The 18533-nt window shown below is 37.7% G+C and overlaps 1 protein-coding gene across 1 annotated transcript; it reads right to left on the reverse strand.

Annotated features, from left to right (window-relative positions):
• Window positions 1-13690: 13690 nt before the first annotated feature.
• LOC110917400 (homeobox-leucine zipper protein REVOLUTA-like) lies at window positions 13691-16023 on the reverse strand. The gene is made up of 9 exons (XM_035985395.1): window positions 16011-16023; window positions 15460-15510; window positions 15350-15363; window positions 15081-15231; window positions 14936-14940; window positions 14440-14535; window positions 14238-14351; window positions 14078-14161; window positions 13691-13951 (listed from the first exon to the last, which is right to left on the reverse strand). The coding sequence occupies exons 1-9, from the start codon at window positions 16021-16023 to the stop codon at window positions 13859-13861; spliced, it is 621 nt and encodes a 206-aa protein (XP_035841288.1). The 3' UTR covers window positions 13691-13858.
• Between the last annotated feature and the right edge of the window lie 2510 nt (window positions 16024-18533).

An 18533-nucleotide genomic window follows, 5' to 3' on the forward strand; every position in this document is an offset into this window, starting at 1 on the left:
CTACTGTTACTCTACGAAAGATAAGGATCCTTCGTATTGGTGAATCTTTCGAGATCTGTGTTCGAAATATAAGGAGAATCTTTCGAAATCATCTTTCGAAAGATAAGGATCCTTCGTGTGGTCAGTCTTTCGAAGTCAATCTTTCGAAGTCATTGTTCGAAACTCAACAGTGATCGTTCGAACACTGTTGATCATTCGAACAAGTATTGATCTTTCGAACCAGGTTGTATCTTTCATTTCGGGTCTGTTTGCATTTAACAGTTTGTGTTTGTGTAGGTTATCTATTAATATTTGATCAAAATGAGTTGTACAAGTCCTTGGGATTGGAGTTTGAACTCACAATCTAGTCAAGAACTAACTTCTGCTGATGCTTGGGCAAAAAGTATGTTCCCACCGCCATCAATCAGTCCAAGTCAATGGGCTTTGGTATCCAATCAAAATCAAAGCATTCAAAACCTTTTGATTAGTGAAAGCGAAACAGGAAGCAACAGTCGTCCACAGAAGTTGAACCATATGAACGATTTTCCATCATGGAAAAACCGTTTTCACACGTATGTTCAAGGGCAAAGCACCGATCTTTGGACGTGTTTCATCAATGCGTTCAATACTAATCTTGAAACTGCCGCGTCCACTTTAGAAGGTTATGCCAACATGCTAGAAAATGACAAGAAGGCTTATGAATTGGAGAAAAAGGCCTTTGCTACACTTACACAAGCACTCAACAAAGATATCTATCATCAGTTCTCTTACTGCAAGACCACGAAAACGTTGTGGGATGCCTTAGTAGCTAGAGGAGAAGGCAATGCAGCTGCTCGAAAGTCTCGTCATGATTTGTTGAAGAAAGAGTTTGAATCGTTTCAGTTTTTGGAAAACGAAACTCTCAATGATATGACAACCCGTTTCTATCATCTGATCAGTGAAATGTGTGCTTATGGGGTTGTTTCTACTCAACAAGACATGGTATATAGGTTTGCTGACGCTTTGCCTCCAAAATGGAGTTCATTTATTGAGTTATTGAAGCACACTGGAACTCTAGACACGGTTAACATCTACGAGTTCATTCAGAAGCTGGAACATAAAAATGATGAAGAAATCAGGAAAGCAAGGCGTGCTCCGGCTCCTCAGAATACAGAAATGTACCTTCCAGGCTTCGATGCTTTGGCAAGATCTGCTGCAGCTCAGCAACAGCAACCTAAACTGCAGACTGCTTTTGTGTCCAACACAAGTTCCTTTCCGTTTCCTCAGTCAACGACTGCTCCTCCACAACCTCAATTCGATCCGAGGTCGTACATTCATGTCCCAACACAGCCACAAGTCCAACCTCAACAACAACAACAGCAGGCTCATTATACAAACAATCCTCCACCTCAAAATCCTCACACAATCCGAGTCGATAATTCAAACCTTTCACACCTCAGCATTGAAGTTGCTAAAGAGCACATGGAAATTATTAATACAATGGTCAGTGCTTACTGTGGATTGGTAGCAGGTCAGCTTGGAAACATCAACATGACCAATGAAGATTATCAACAGATCGACAAGGAAGAAATGGAGTTGATGGATATTAAGTGGGCTTTTGCAAGTGCGGTTAGAAGGGCCAAAGACTTTATGGCTCGTACTGGTAGAACTTCGTTAGAAGGAAAGAAAGATACAAAGTATGGGTTTGATATCAACGCCGTGACATGCTTCAACTGTGGTAACAAAGGGCACTTCAAACGTGAGTGCACTCTACCAACAAAACATGGCAATCACAACCCTTTCAGAAACCAGACGAGTAATACAAATGTGAATGCCCAGCAAGAGAACCGTGAGAGGAGGATGGTGGCAGTTAATAACAATCAGGGATAGCCTGGAACTTCAAATCCCAATCGGGCTCTGGCTGTTCAAGCAGATGAGGGATGTGACTGGTCAGTTCAGTTTGGTGATGATGATCAGAGAAGTGGAACAGCTCTTTATGCAAAGATCATCGAGCATGTTCATAAAGAAGAGTCTTCTGGAAGTGATGATAGTTCTGGTTATTCTGGAAGTTCTGATGAAGAAGGCTCTGTTTCTGGGGATAATCACTCAGAGCCTGATGTGAAGGACGAAGGAGATGATGATATTCAGGATCTACTGAATGAAGCTAATGAGCTTAAATGTTAGAAATCAATTCTGATTAGAAAGGCGACTACTGCATCAAAGGAAATGGAGAAGCTATTTTCTGAAGATGGAGCTTTTTCTTTTCAAACTGCCTTTATGGCAAACGGTTCAGCCTCTTCTAGTCAGGTAAATTCTGAACCTCCTGCTCCTAATGTTTGTAAATCATGTGCTGATATGAAGCTTGAATCAGAAAAGCTTCATAGTCATAACCAGAATTTGGTTATTGAACTGTCGAAATGCAAAGAGGCAAACATGGCTTTAACTCGGAATGAAAAAGAATTTAAATCTGTAATAGAGACATTAAAGAAAAATGTGTCCGAGGTTAACAAAGTAGTTTACCACAAGCAAGTAAGTATAAATGAATATATTAACATTGTGGAAGAAACTAAAAAGCAATTAGCCATTGCCCAATGCGAGCATGATGCGATCAAACAGAAATTGGATAGTTATTCTAACTCCCAATTTGTGCTTGATCACATCATCGAGGTTCAACAACCGAAGGGAACTCAGAAAGGCATAGGGTATAAGAAATGTCCGCCCCCCTTGATGAACAATTATACCAAGATGCCTGATGAGGAGGAAATGCCTCGGTATGAACCCAGTGTGCCTCTTGATGTTGAGGAATTTGCTGTTGGCCTAGGGTTCAAACCGGACAATTCTTCAAATACATCTTCTGAGCAACCGGAAACTTCATCATCCGTGAAGCAAAGTCCTCCAATTATCGAGGACTATGAGACATCGGATGATGAGTCAGAAGTGGATGTAGGTGAACGGGATAAATCACTTAACAAGATGAAAGGAGTAGTTATTCCACAAGAGAATCACATTCTTTGTGATCCTGATACTCCTGATGTTCCATCTGTTAAGAAGCAAGTGATTGATCCTGTCAAAGTTGATGAGACATGTGTGTCTACTATTAAAAGCAGTAATGTGTTGTATACACTGGTTGGAGATAATAAAATCTACTCAGATCAAGTTTTTCCAATTAAAAATGTAAATCAATCTTTGATTGACAAAGTCTTTGAAGACAACACAAACAAATTTTTGGGAAAAACACTTCCGGGAATTGTGGTAACACAATGTGATCCAATTCCTAAGGCTGAGATTAGAAAACAGTTTGGTAAGCAAAAATCTTCAACCACTCAACGACCTGCTGCTTCTAATGGTAAACAACCAGTCAAACGAGCTCAAAAGCATAAAGTCTCCCAGATGAAGTCTGAAACAAAAGGAGCTCGTTTTCAAAAGAAAGCAAAAGATGTCAAGTTCGTGTCATCCAAGGGTACTGATAAGATTGAAACTTTTGAAAACAAATCTAACACGGATTTTGTAAAACAAGTAACAATCTTAAAGCGTAACAGTGATAACAATTACACTCAACGCACAAATGGGTGTGATGAAAAGGCTAGTACCTCAGGTTCCACGAGTTCGACATCTTGTGGTCAATCAAGTTCTCCAAAATCTATTGAAAGGAGAACTTGTTTCAAATGTGGAGAAATTGGGCACATCATCAGAAACTGCCCAAATGCTCCAAAGAAGAAATTTGTTGAGAAAGCTCCACCTGAAACAGTTCACCCTCAACGTCGGTCAGTTTCACCTAAACATGATAAACGAACTGTAAAAGAACAAGAAACTAAACAACGACGTAAGAACATGAAAACTGTTGAAAAAGCTTTAAAATCTGAAGTTAAAACAGTTCAAAAGGAACCGAGTGTGTCACAACCTGTAAAACCAGAATCTTCAAAAACTGGTAGGCAAAAACGAACTTGGTTACCTAAGTCGGGTGACAATTCAGGGGGAGCAATTGTTCTTGAAAACCATCAAGAGATTGATATCACGTTTCGTGATGCTCAGGGACGACCCAAGACCACTAAGGCTTGGGTCCCCATTCTCAACTGATGTTTTAAATGACATGTGCAGGATGTTCTAGGAGGAACTATTAATAGTCATTGGATTGTTGATAGTGGAGCATCCAGGCACATGACTGGCGACTTACGGCTCCTATACGACGTGAGAAATATTAGAGGAGGGTATGTTGCTTTTGCGGGTGACAAAGGCGGTTTTATCACTGGAGAGGGAAGTATCTCCAATGGCATCGTGTGCTTTGATAAGATCAATTATGTGAAGCAAATTGATCACAATCTTCTCAGTGTGTCGCAAATCAGCGATAAGAAATTCACCGTGCATTTTGATGATGCTGGCTGCTATGTGCTGAAACCTGGATTCAAAATTCCACAAGAATGGATTCTCTTATCGGCTCCGAGAGTTAATGATCTTTATATTCTCGACATGAGCCAGGCGATTACAACATCTGCACAAGTCACTTGCTTTGTCTCAAAAGCCACAGAAAAGGAGTCTATATCTTGGCACAGAAGAATGGGACACATTCACTTGAGGAAGATGAACCATTTGGTGAAAAATAATCTTGTGAATGGTGTGCCTGTGAGAAGTTTTCATTTGCAAGATATCTGTGTCTCGTGCCAAAAAGGGAAGCAAACTAAGAAGTCTCACCCTTTGAAGAAAATCAACACTGTCAGCATGCCTCTCGAACGTCTTCATATGGACCTGTTTGGACCTATGAAGCACAAGACAACGTTCGGTGATGCCTATTGTCTAGTCGTTACTGATGATTACTCTAGATTTTCTTGGGTATCCTTTATGGCACACAAGAGTGCAACTCCTGGCATCCTCAAGGATCTTCTTACAATGTTGGAGAATCTCTATTCGTTGAAAGTAAAGAGGATCCGAAGCGACAATGGTACCGAATTCAGGAATCAAGTTATGGATGAGTTTTGTACTTCTAAAGGCATTCTTCATGAGTACAGTTCTCGTTATACTCCACAACAAAATGGTGTCGCAGAGAGGAAGAATCGGACGATTATAGAAACTGCAAGAACAATGTTAGTAGAGTCGGAACTCCCTATTCAATTCTGGGGGGAGGCTGTATCGGCTGCATGCTACACGTTGAACAGAGTTCTTACAGTAAAGAGACATGGCAAGACTTGCTTCGAACTCCTTCAGAAAAGGAAACCGGATCTTTCTTACCTTGAACCGTTTGGTGCTCCATGTACCATGATTGAGCCGGATGGAAAGTTTGGTGCAAGAGCTATCGAGGGTTTCTTCCTTGGATATGCCACTCCGAATTTTCGCGTTTGGAATCTAGCTACCAAAAAGATTGAGCTTTGGAGCGAAGTTAGGGTTCAAAGGTACACGAGTCCTGTTAGGGCTCCGGGTGATCCGTGGATGTTCGACTATGATGGACTATTTGACTCCTTCAATCTGCCAACCTTTGACGAAGAATCAGCAGTGGCTAGGATGTTGTTGGAAAGTGACAACGCTGCTGTCTCGCCTTTGGTTAGACCTATTGTTGTTGACCCTCAAGTTTCTTCGTCTGTCAACAATATGGTTCAAAATGAGGTTTATGAAGATGCTGCTGACTATAATGACTCTTCTGAAGATGATGAATATCATGATGCAGCTGAAGGATCTTCGGCTCCAGCTGCTCCTGTTCAAGGTGCCTCTGGTGATACACCTCATATGCAGAATGTAGACACTGCTGAAGGGAATGCATCCACCTCTACCCACATTCCTGGTATGGAGTTGGTTGTTGATCTTAATCTTACCAATTTGGGTATCAATGCTCATGTGCCAGATAATCCTGAAATGAGGATTCATGATACCCACCCCCAGCAGAATATCATAGGAGATGTCCATCGCGGTGTGCAGACGCGTAATCAGCTGAGAAACAACCGGAATGCTGGTTTGTATTCAGCTATAAGAGAATCTGGCCAACAAAATGACTGGTCCTTCGCGTGTTACGTGTCACAAGAAGAACCAAAATCGTGGAAAGAAGCATTGAAAGACAGTGCTTGGGTTGAAGCCATGCAGGAAGAATTACAGCAATTTCACAAGCTTGGTGTTTGGAAGCTTGTTGAAAAACCTGAGAACTACAAGAAGATTGGCACTCGATGGGTCTTCAAATGCAAGAAAGACGACCGTGGAGTGGTTATTCGAAACAAAGCTCGTTTAGTCGTTCAAGGTTTTCGTCAGATTGAAGGGATCGACTACAACGAAGTGTATGCACCTGTTGCACGTCTGGAAGCTATTCGGATCTTTCTGGCTTATGCCTCATTCAAAGGATTCAAGGTTTACCAGATGGACGTCAAAAGTGCATTTCTACATGGTGTGGTTGAAGAAGAGGTATATGTCGAACAGCCTCCAGGTTTTGAAGATCCTGTCCATCCCGATCGGGTTTGGTTGCTCAACAAAGCTCTCTATGGTCTTCATCAAGCGCCACGAGCTTGGTATGCAACCTTATCTACATATCTGCTGGAGAATGGTTTTCGAAGAGGTCTTATCGATTGTACTCTCTTCATCAAAGAACAAGATGGAGATCTTCTTCTGGTACAGGTATATGTTGATGACATTATTTTTGGTTCTACTAATGATGTCTTGTGTAGGAATTTCGAGCGCATTATGCAGGATAAATTCGAGATGAGTGCTATGGGGGAAATGAATTTCTTCTTGGGCCTACAAGTGCAACAAACGGAGTCTGGGATATTCATCCATCAGACTAAATATGTTGGTGACATCTTGAGCCGGTTCCAGATGTCCGATGCAACGCCCATTGGTACCCCATTGCCAACTAATCACGGAATTAATCCTGACTTGAAGGGTGAAGCTGTTAGTCCTTCATACTACCGCGCAATGATCAGATCCCTTATGTACCTCACAGCATCAAGGCCAGATATAATGTACCCAACCTGCCTGCTTGCCAGATATCAAGTTAACCCGAAGGCCTCACATCTTGCAGCTGTCAAAAGGATTTTTCGTTATTTGAAGGCGTACCCTGACACCGGTCTGTGGTACCCTAGGGATAATAACTTTGAATTAGTAGCTTTCAGTGATTCTGATTTTGGCGGATGCAAAATCGACGGCAAATCCACAACGGCTGGATGTCAGTTTTTAGGAAATCGCCTAGTCACATGGCAGTGCAAGAAGCAGACATGCGTCGCTACATCAACATGTGAAGCTGAATACATTGCTGCCTCAAGTTGTTGCTCCCAAGTTCTTTGGATCCAACAACAATTGCGGGACTACGGTTTTGAATTCCTAACTACTCCTATTTACGTTGATAATTCTGCTGCTTTAGATATCACTAAAAATCCTGTGCAGCATTCAAAGACCAAACACATCGAAATCAAATATCACTTCATACGTGATTGCTTTGAGAAAAGGCTAATCGATGTTGTTAAGGTCCACACCGATGACCAACGTGCCGACTTATTTAACAAAGCTTTTGATAAATCTAGATTTGACTTCTTATTATTGGTAAACGGCATTAAGGTCAAGCAAGAGTAAACCAACATCGGAAAATCATTTTTGTAAATATCTTTGTGTTTTAAATTTATCTTAGTTTATTGATTTTAGGGGGAGTAAATCCAAAAATCAGAAAATCCAAAAACATCGAAAAATTCAAAAACACAAAAACAATAGAAAAACAAAAATGAGTTTCCTGGCGAGCAAAAGAGAAAATGATAGTACATCAGTGGTCTATCCAAACCTCTTTAAACCTTAAATGAAAAACGATAAGCAGCTCTATATAAGATGTATCAGTAGGCTCACAATCATTTTAAAGTGTGCAGGGTGATATAAATCTTAAACTGACTGAAGACCAGGTGGGAACCATTCATTGGCATATGGTCTTAGTACCGAAATTTCGTTTGATAGATTGCCGAGGTTCTGAGATATTCGGTCTTTATGCTGCTTATCATCTGGGTATCATGGTTGTATCTTTTACCGAAAAATAACGGGGACGCAAGTCTAGATCTTCCATGATACTATACATACGTGTACATATTACATACTGCATTCGACCTCAATAAGTGACAAACAATCACATGTCCAAACTAATAAGTGATAAAATATCACATTTATCCGGGTGTCAAGTTCGTCTCTCTGCTGTACGGAAGTACTGACCTGTTCACGGACTTGCACCTGTGTCCTCATGCATATGAAAATCAAGTTCCTCATCAATAAGTGATTATATCACATAGGGCTTGTTTTCAAATCAAAATAAGTGAGTATCTCACAGCTTATACGGTCAAACAGATGATAATCGGTATACTCACCGGTAAGATGAACTCTCGTGCATACCTTGATACGGGAATGTGTCGTGATGTGGATGAACACCGGTCGGTAAGTATAAATCATACCTTAACGTATCCCCTCGCCATGATTACATCTGATAAGTTGAGCTTAAGTGGACAACAATACCGATAATTGTTATAGGATGCTTATCTTAATGTTAACTAACTGAACAACAAGAGTGTTTTGGCATGACCGTACACTGATATGATTCTCTTACCCTCGAAACTCGCAAAAAGAATGTCTGTATATATTTACTTACTGCTTAACTTTTATTGCCTTATTTTTAAAACAGTTTCGTCGTTTGGTGCATATCAGCACGACATTAGCGGTGATGTCGTTTGATAACACTCAAAGGATATTAAAATTGTTGTCTTTTAATTTCAAAAATACCAAAAAGATTTTAGGCGTGTTTTAATATAAACTTTGTAAAAGCCAAAAAGATTTTATTTCTACTTTATTTTCGATCGTACGATGTTGGAGCTCAAGTCTTCGTTACCTGAAACCTGAACGAAAACCGAATTGACTAAATCTTCATAAACGGTCGAAATTTGCAAGTTTTGAAAGTTAAGTCTAAAATTGAGAAATTTATTAAACTTTCAAACTGTCGGACGGTGTTTGATTATGACATGGTCATTCGTGTGTCACTTGGTTATACTAACTATTCCAAGCAGTTGTTCTCATTACGCGTTTAGATTTCTTGCATGTGCAGATTCTAAAGGCTAGGAGAACATGGTCGATGACAAGCTTTGGAATGAAGACACGACGAGAAGGCGCTCAAAAGATGAAGATGATCGAGTTGCCGCTGGCCATCATCAACACCACAAGGATCTCACTTCATAAAGATCAAGTCATTCACGAGCATAACTCAAGGGGGAGCTTATGTTACGGGGGAGTTTGTCAACACACTTCCTACATGATACGGGTAGTTTGTAGATACACTCTCTGCTTTCAAGACGTGAAGACTTTGAAGATCCTCCGACATTGAAGACTTGAAAGGACATCAGAGTTTTGAGAACTCGAAGACCAAAGACCATCGAAGTTCGAGACAAAGCTACAGCCAAGGGGGAGTTTGTTGGTGCACTTGTGTCTGTACTTTGTCTGTATTCGGTCTATATGTAAACGATGTCCTAGTTAGTCTGTAAGTTGACCGAGTCAACCATCCTCCGGATTGACTTGGTCAAACAGTTATGTTTGTATATGGGTTGTCTGTCTCGAAGGATAAGAGATCGAAGGATGATGTGGATCCTTTGATCTCCTCGAAAGATAAGCTTCGATTGATGGACCTCGAAACATCATCCTTCGAGGTCCCTGTGAATCCTTCGATGACTGCGTAATCGATAGATGATCCTTCGACCATCTATCGAATCCTTCGGACATGTCAACCTGGGCTGGGTATATATATACCCATGCAGTGTATGTGAGAAGACAGATGCACACATAGAGAGTTGAGAGCATTCTGTCCGAAACACACACACACACTTTGAGAGTTTGCAAGTTTGATTTGTAAACATTGTGCTTGTAACCGGAACCTTCATACGTATTAATACAGTGGTGTTAATCGGTGAACTCTTGTGTGTTTGTTTCTCTATTTGCTTCATCCCGGTTTGCTTACTAGCTTGGATTCCGCACTCGCTAGTAGGTTTGTATAACAAGGTTTAGGTTCGTCATCCTCCGAGAGAGACCTACAAGCCACATGTCGAATAACACCACTCTTTCATGCCCCCCCCCCCTCCGTATAGTCTAAGAAAAGTAGAGTTGGTGTGAATACACCTAGCACTCATGACCCATTCATCAAGAAAGGAGTTGATTTTGGTAAACTTGTGGATTTAGTGGAGATTAAAGGGGAATGTGGTACTGTAACGAAACTGGAGGATGCCATGGATAAACTTCGCTTTAGACGGATATTCACGCGATGATGAGTGTGACGCCGACCGGATTCAACTCAAAACAATGACAAGCATTAAATGTTATACTATTGAACCGTGTACAGCTCGTTTAAAAATACGACCAACTTACTAAAAAACAAAAAAAAGCAATGAAAATCAGTAACTAACAACTACTGAAAAGTCATACTGCTTAAAATATCGAAAATGTTAATCAACACGATCTTTTCTTTGAAGTAAACTAATTTTCCAGTGTTTTTGGCACAATTTGCTGCAGAAGCCACCCTTGGAAGAGTTTGTACGGATGAGAAAGGTGATGAGATGCCCCCTATTTAGGCCATTTTTGCTTCACTGGAGGCAGAACTCAAGTTGGTTAGAATGGAGGTAAGGACGCTAAACTTATACCCACCATAGAATTGATTTTAGACGGCACGCTAAGAAAGAAAATTTTCAATTATGATTGGAGGCAATTTGCACACATCAAACGTTTTTCAGTTGACAACTTTATTCTTACACGTAACTATTTTGTTGGACTATTTCTGTGACGAGGCTAAAATTGTGAAAAAGGTTTTGGTCTAACTTTTACCTTATTTTAAGTAACCAACTTTTTTAGGAAAGAAAAAATCATCAGTTTCAACAATTCTGATACAAGGTAACAAACTTTCTGAAGCTAGGATTTAAGGTAATATGATCCGGTAACTGAGAATTTTGATGGAAAGGCAATTTGTCCATAACAAAAAGTGATTTTACGCAATAAATGATACCTTTTTTCACATTTATTGCGTAAAATCATTTTTTGTTATGGACAAATTACCCCTCCATCAAAATATTAAGGTAATATGATCCGGTAACTGAGAATTTTGATGGAAAGGCAATTTGTCCATATCAAAAAGTGATTTTACGCAATAAATGATACCTTTTTCTCACATTTATTGCGTAAAATCACTTTTTGTTATGGACAAATGACCCCTCCATCAAAATATTAAGGTAATATGATCTGGTAACTGAGAATTTTGATGGAAAGGCAATTTGTCCATATCAAAAAGTGATTTTACGCAATAAATGATACCTTTTTTTCACATTTATTGCGTAAAATCACTTTTTGTTATGGACAAATTACCCCTCCATCAAAATATTAAGGTAATATGATCCGATAACTGAGAATTTTGATGGAAAGGCAATTTGTTCATATCAAAAAGTGATTTTACACAATAAATGATACCTTTTTTTCACATTTATTGTGTAAAATCACTTTTTGTTATAGACAAATTACCCCTCCATCAAAATATTAAGATAATATGATCCGGTAACTGAGAATTTTGATGGAAAAGCAATTTGTCCATATCAAAAAGTGATTTTACGCAATAAATGATACCTTTTTTTCACATTTATTGCGTCAAATCACTTTTTGTTATGGACAAATTACCCTTCCATTAGTTTTTACATGTAAATTAAATAAAAAGATAGAAAACCTTGCAGCAGCAACAACCAAAGGGATGGTCATCTAAATATGACCCAATCCCATAAGGCATAATTCTCGCGATCAAAGCTGTTGACATGGTTTTGTAAAACCCAACACAGTCAAAGCTAATTTCCACCCTCTCACCTGTGATTTTGTGTATCGTTTATATATAAATCGCAAAATAGAATGTAATCAACAAACAATTGAATAACTTGTATGCTAAAAGTGATTTATACTTGGATGATGATGTTACCATGTATAGAGGGCGACGCGCCATAGAATTGAGATGATGATTCCCATACGGTTTTACATCAGCAAATAGATCACGAACTATCATTTTCTCAAATGGGACGGAATGAGAGAGCCTGAAGTTTACAAAAATGAACTGGCAAGTCATCAATCAAGATATAATCTTTTATTCCAACACAACACAACACAATATCAATAAAATAATTGAAAAACATACTTAGAATTCCACAGTTTAGTTATCAGATATGGTAATTTTGACCCATTCAATTAAAAATGAAATATTTGACCCGTTCGCTAAAAATAACATGTTTGACCCGTAACCCGTTTACTAAAAACAATAATTTTTACCTGTTTACTAAAATGGTAATTTTGACCAGGTCACTAAAATTGGAGAATTTGTCCCATTTACTAAAAGTGATGAGTTATACACGTTAATTGAAGTAGCTTCCTCGACCGCTTATTAGAAATGAAAACTTGACCCATTTATAGAAAAAGCACACACCGTGCTAACGGGAAGATCAAATACACTATAAGGAAAAGTTATTCCTCAATTGTAATAAAGTTAACAGTTAGAAATCATAGAAAACATGATTCACATAGTTTTAAATTCAATTAAAAAACTCAAAATAGTGTCGTTTTGAATTCACTTGGTGTTATATTACTGCATATTTTCATGTTGAACGCAAAGATAGCACTTCATAATATATGAGATCTTGAAACTATTAACATAAAGAAAAAAAGGTTAAATTTTACCTTAATTTTATGCTTACGGATTTCTTCTTTTTCAACTTCTGATCTAGCACTTCTTTACACCTCAAATATAACAATAGCTCCTGCAACCAAAATAAAGTTCAAAATCTAAATAGTAATTAAATCGTTAAAAATTGATTTCAACCTGCAAAACGTCGTATGTACGTCTATATGTATATGTATGTAAAACCATGGACAAAATCAGTTCGACACTTATCTAAACGTGTGACATCTTTCACGCTCTCACTTGCTATATATACAGAAAGCCCAAATTGTTTTATTAATGCATAAAAGTTTTACATCACATTAAATTATTTGTGAAAATAATATAAATTTGTAATTATATGAGACAAGCGGATTGTTTCAAAAACACATTGTGGTTTGGACAATGTGTTTGAGGTCAATATGATCCAACAAATTTCAACCTGTCCCGGTTATTACCTTAATTCTGATGAACAACTTCTCGCCATTGGTTGGGAACTATTAAACCATGCCTGCACGAAAAGTGAGATATGAGATCATGCCAATAGTCGTTGACCAATGTGCATAATATACTCAATACAACGAACCTTAGCCAGGTATAAATTCTACCTTGCAATCCCTTTTCCGCAGGATTCCTGATTACATATAAAACATGAAATCAATATTTTGTACAGAATTTAAAGAGTAAATTACACAGGTTGTCCCTGTGCTATGTTAATATTGCGGTGTGGGTTTACACATTCTCTCAAGTAAAATAATCAAGATCAACTTAACAAAGCTGAACCAAAAAATATCAATTTGTTAATCAAGATTATAAATGAAACTAATCGATTGAACTTTAAATAAAAAAAAATCATGTTAGATTAGTAGAAATCAGAGTATAATACCCGAATAAGTGAACGTTTAAGTCTAGAATTGTATGATACCTGGAACAAAAGAATTGTAGAACACGAATTGTCGCCGATGTCAACTGGTGCTTGGAACGTGGATTCTCTTGGTAGTGGTGATGCTAACAACTGGTCCGGATGAAGCATTTTCATAAAGAATATATATATATATATATATATATATATATATATATATATATATATATATAACTAATATTCTTTGGTTCTTGGGTTACGAATGTCAAATAGGATATCATCAGAATTATACCCGGACAAAGCATTTTCATAAAGATCAGCTTGTCGTAGTTAATAGTGGAAACAGTTGGTCCAGATCAGGTTAATAAATTCAAAGTAGAACTTTATATTTGTGAAATAAAAATGATTTTAAAGTTTGGTAACGGAGCTTGACCTGAAGAAGTTGGTGCCCAAGTAGTTGTCTTTACAGTTTGAATCTGCAACAAAAAGACCATGGTTAGTTTCCAAAATAGTGACCATCAAATTTTGGGATTTACGACAAATTAATGTTGAAGATGTGTAAATATATTAATTGATAAAGGAAAGGGTAATTATAAACGTACCACAAGACTTCCGTTTTCTAAACTTGTAGGGTATCTTAAGGTCCAGAAATCCCGCGCAGGAGCAAGTGTTGTTGGAGCAAAAATCTAAAATACACGATTACAAAAAATGAGTGTATGTGTGTATGTAATTATTTATATCAATATTTATATTTATACTTACCTGTGTATATACAAGTTTAATTGTTCCGCCATTTCCAGCAGGAAACGTTGTAAAAACTTCAAGGTTCCAGCAATCGTGGTGCCAAGAAGGGCGATCTTTAAGAATCTCTAAAATCTAAAATCATGGAAATCAAATATAGTAAACAAAAACAAAGTCGAACAGATTTTTTATCCTTGTTAAAACTAAGACATTATAGTATTACCTTTGTCGGCTCCAAACTTACAAGACCGCAGGCTCTAGCAGCTACTCCACTACAACTCTGTGAAATCGTAAAGATCCCAACCGAAGCCGGACCAGGCTGCAAAAAAAAAATTGATTTTGATGATTAGTTATAGCACTTTAATCAAGATTGCTATCAATTAATCAAAAAGACTATTTTTACAAACTGTTTTAGACTTTTTAATCAAGATTATTGCAGATTAGACAGCCAGTTAGTTTTTTTCATTCAAGATTACTACTGTACGACTCGGACAACCCTCTTGAGTTGTGAGAATTTAGAGAACTCCGACTTCCTCAGCTGTAAAAAAATCCGAGAGCCGTTTTCAGCCTTTGTATGCTGGTGTAAAAAGTTTCTCACATAAGCATTTACACCCACTGTCGGGCCAAGCAAAAAACCATAAAATAAGACCTGGAGCTATGTAATCTGAACAATCAGTAATGAAGCAAAAGCCCTCAAAGTAAATAGTCATGATTCAAACCATCACTACATATTAGATATCAAAAAGTAGAATTCTTATGACAGGTTAACTGCAATTTGTTCAAATTTATCAGTTTTCACTAATAACTTCCCTACCTTCGTCTTGACTTATAAGACTTCTAAATTAGCTCATTAAAAAGGTGTACCTTCTTCCTTTATGAAGCTAATTGCTTTTCCTTCACGAGGTGACACCATTGACAACGACTTCAAGTCCATCAAGTGCTTTTGGGCTTCGGAAGAGGAAGGCGACACAATCTGAATTTTGGTATGGCCTTGATCTTCTTGTTCAAGCAGTTTCTTGTACAAAGAAAGTAACAAATTAACATAAAAATTAAGCACATGCATTTCATCAAACACCTTGTAAGCATCACCAAAACAATCAAATCACATGCAAGATTTAATTCATGAAGGATACAGAAATATTCAATGCTGAAGAAGAATGTAAAAATGAGAACATCAACCGTAAAGACAGCAAATATGTGATACCTTAAATTTTGATTCACCCAATCAACTTGAGGCCATTACCTTCTTGAACCCATGAACCGAATATGTCAGAATGTGGTAAACTATGAATCACTGCAAAGAAACAATATACTTGCTTGCAATAGCACTAAACTCGAACAAATTATTTTATAGACCTGTTAAATCAAATCAAAAATTGTAATTGATGAAGCTTATAAATTAATAAATTAGCGGAAATAGTAGAAGAATACCTACTAAACTTGTGGATTTAGTGGAGATCAAAGGGGAATGTGGTACTGTAACGAAACTGGAGGATGCCATGGATAAGCTTCGCTTCAGACGGATATTCACGCGAGGATGAGTGTGACGCCGACCGGATTCAACTCAAAACAATGACAAGCATTAAATGTTGTACTATTGAACCGTGTACAGCTCGTTTAAAAATACGACCAACTTACTAAAAAACAAAAAAAAAAAGCAATGAAAATCAGTAACTAACAACTACTGAAAAGTCATACTGCTTAAAATATCGAAAATGTTAATCAACAGTTATTTACGCGGTTTGTGTATCAACCACTTTTTAATGGTAAAAAACCTTAAACTTGACGACTTACCTCTCCAAGTCATGGTCATACAACACCAAATTGCCACCACTTGTACGATGTAAAGTTCATCCAAGTCTACTTCCAATTGGGGGGGGGGGGGGGGGGGGCAAGGAATTCTATTTGTGAACACCTTGCAACATACGACATCATAAGCATATAGATTCTGTTTTTGTTTGTAATAGCTCTTCATGTAATCAAATCAGGTTGACCGGTGTTTACTACTGATTAGAAAATAAACCGAAAAGTAATTGTCATTTTATGTAGAAGAGAAGAATACCTTCAGTTCATGAATTTGATCACTGAGATCATTAACATCACCTTCTGAGTTCTGAGTGTGCTAATAGTACCTGATTGTTGTACATAAGTTTTGCCTGATGCCCGAATATGAGTGCTAATAGTTTCAGCAGAACACCTATATATTTCCAGAAAAAAAAAGATTTAAGTTGCATATCATTCAATCTTAATAGTCAACTAAAGGGTCACTTTAAATAATAATTTATAGTGATGGATAGACAGATAAATAATTACAGGACTGCAGTAGAATAGGTTTCAGATATGTTTGCTGATCAAAATTAGATCCACTGAGTACCCATTAAGTCAAAAAGTTAATCCTACAAAAAGCAAAGGATTATCAACTACAATACGATGATTTACAATAAAAATTCCAAAGCACCCGAAATAACTTAGGTCAAGTTTGCTCCAGCAAAACAATCAATAAAAACAAATTATATTATAATTAAACATAAATAACACAAGTCTATTGATTTGTATAAGAAATTTAGTATATATCAATACTCGTTTTCAATTACGTTGGATATGCTTCAAATAATCAGATTTGATTTTGGCAAATGTATTTCAAACCAGAAGATTCACCTTGTCGAATTGCTTGAACCCACTTGATTCATATGTTATTCAAACGATCCATCACATTAACCATCTTTAAATCAAATCCCTGAAACCATAACCAATTAGAGCCTTCGGATGATCAAAACGAAACAAATTAAGGTGAACAACACTGGTAGTTGTGACTCTGCAGAACAAAAATTGAAAATGGGAGGTGATAAAGACATAGATGACACATCATGATGTTCGTCATTACCTGGCTTGGTGGCAGACAGTGGTGCTATGGCGATGGAGCCAGGCTCAAACAGACGCAGAGGGCACGGTTGATGGCTGATGGAATCGAGGGTTTCTCAGAACTTGGAATGGCGATTGGAATGGTGATTGAACATAGAGGGAGTTTTATGTGGAGGAGGAAAAACCAATGCCCTGGAATCACGCGAGAGTGGGGATGGTAAAAAAAAACCATTAGATAACTGTTGGGAACTGGTTTGGGTCTAAAATAAGGAGATAACCACCTAGAGAAGTGGAGATAGGGCAGAAAAATATGGAGTAAAACCACCAGCTAAAAACTGCTGAGGAGTGGAGATTATGGGCATAAATTTTCAAAGCAAAACCACCAGCAAGAAAACTGCCAATAACCGTCCTGAACCGCCATTAGAGCGGTTATTTTTGGGAGTTTAAACGGCTGAGATTTCATCTCAGCATGATTCGACGGTGAATATTGATTTGCAAAACGGTTAGACTTAATGGGTTTAATATATATATATATATAATTACCCCACTAACCAAACCAAAACTACCCGGTTAACTGCCTCTGATAACCGCTAATCTGCACAAACCCCACTAGAATTGAAAAAAAAAAAATCCAAGCCAATAACTCTAATCTGAAACTGAAATACGAGTTTCAGATAATGGTTCTAAAAAGACAAAAACAAAAATAAACTCTGATGATGCAACAAGACGAGAGAAAATATTTTGGTCAACGATGGGAATTCCAAGCAACAACTATTGCTTATCTCTTTCCTTGCTTCTAGATATGGACAAAAGAAATAATGCTTCTGCACTTCCTTGATATGATAATAATCAAAACAAGACAAAATAAATGTCTTTTAATTCCCTCTTATCGCAAATCACTAACCAGCAAGATACGTGACTACCGAAATGAAAACAACGGTCGAACAATCTGGGTTTATGGGTGGCTGCCAGTAGAAATCCTAACTTGACTCGGGCATTTTTCTCTCGCTCTGTGTTTCTTTAATGTGTAACAAGTCTACGCTTTGATACCACTTGTTAGGATTGAGCACACACATGAATACGAACACGTCACTGAAAGCAATAAACGAACACGGAGATTTACGTGGTTCGGTCTAAACTGACCTACGTCCACAGGTGGCAACTAGGATATTTTTATTTAAATTTTAAAGATTACAAGTACAGGAGATTATTTTTATAGACAACACAATTAGGGTTAAACCCCATAATTAAAGAATAAGCCCGTGAGCCGCGACTCGGGCCGACTCACTCGTTTCGAGGAGTCTACAACCCAACAATATTCATTTTTAAGTGACGTAAATACGGCTAAAAACTGAAAAATAATCAATTATCTTGTACATGGTATCGTTATCTTGAAGCTCCTTTTTCTATAAATAACCTTCATGATCATAACCTTCTCTTCACCAAAATCGCAAA

This window comes from Helianthus annuus, chromosome 16, assembly GCF_002127325.2.
Source record: "Helianthus annuus cultivar XRQ/B chromosome 16, HanXRQr2.0-SUNRISE, whole genome shotgun sequence".
Lineage (NCBI taxonomy): Eukaryota > Viridiplantae > Streptophyta > Magnoliopsida > Asterales > Asteraceae > Helianthus > Helianthus annuus.

Coding starts and splice junctions, on each gene's coding strand:
- LOC110917400 (XM_035985395.1), bottom strand. Junction 14,162..14,237: donor TTAAACTTGTATATACACAG/GTAAGTATAAAT, acceptor CGTGTATTTTAG/ATTTTTGCTCCAACAACACT. Junction 13,952..14,077: donor TAGAAAACGGAAGTCTTGTG/GTACGTTTATAA, acceptor TTTTTGTTGCAG/ATTCAAACTGTAAAGACAAC.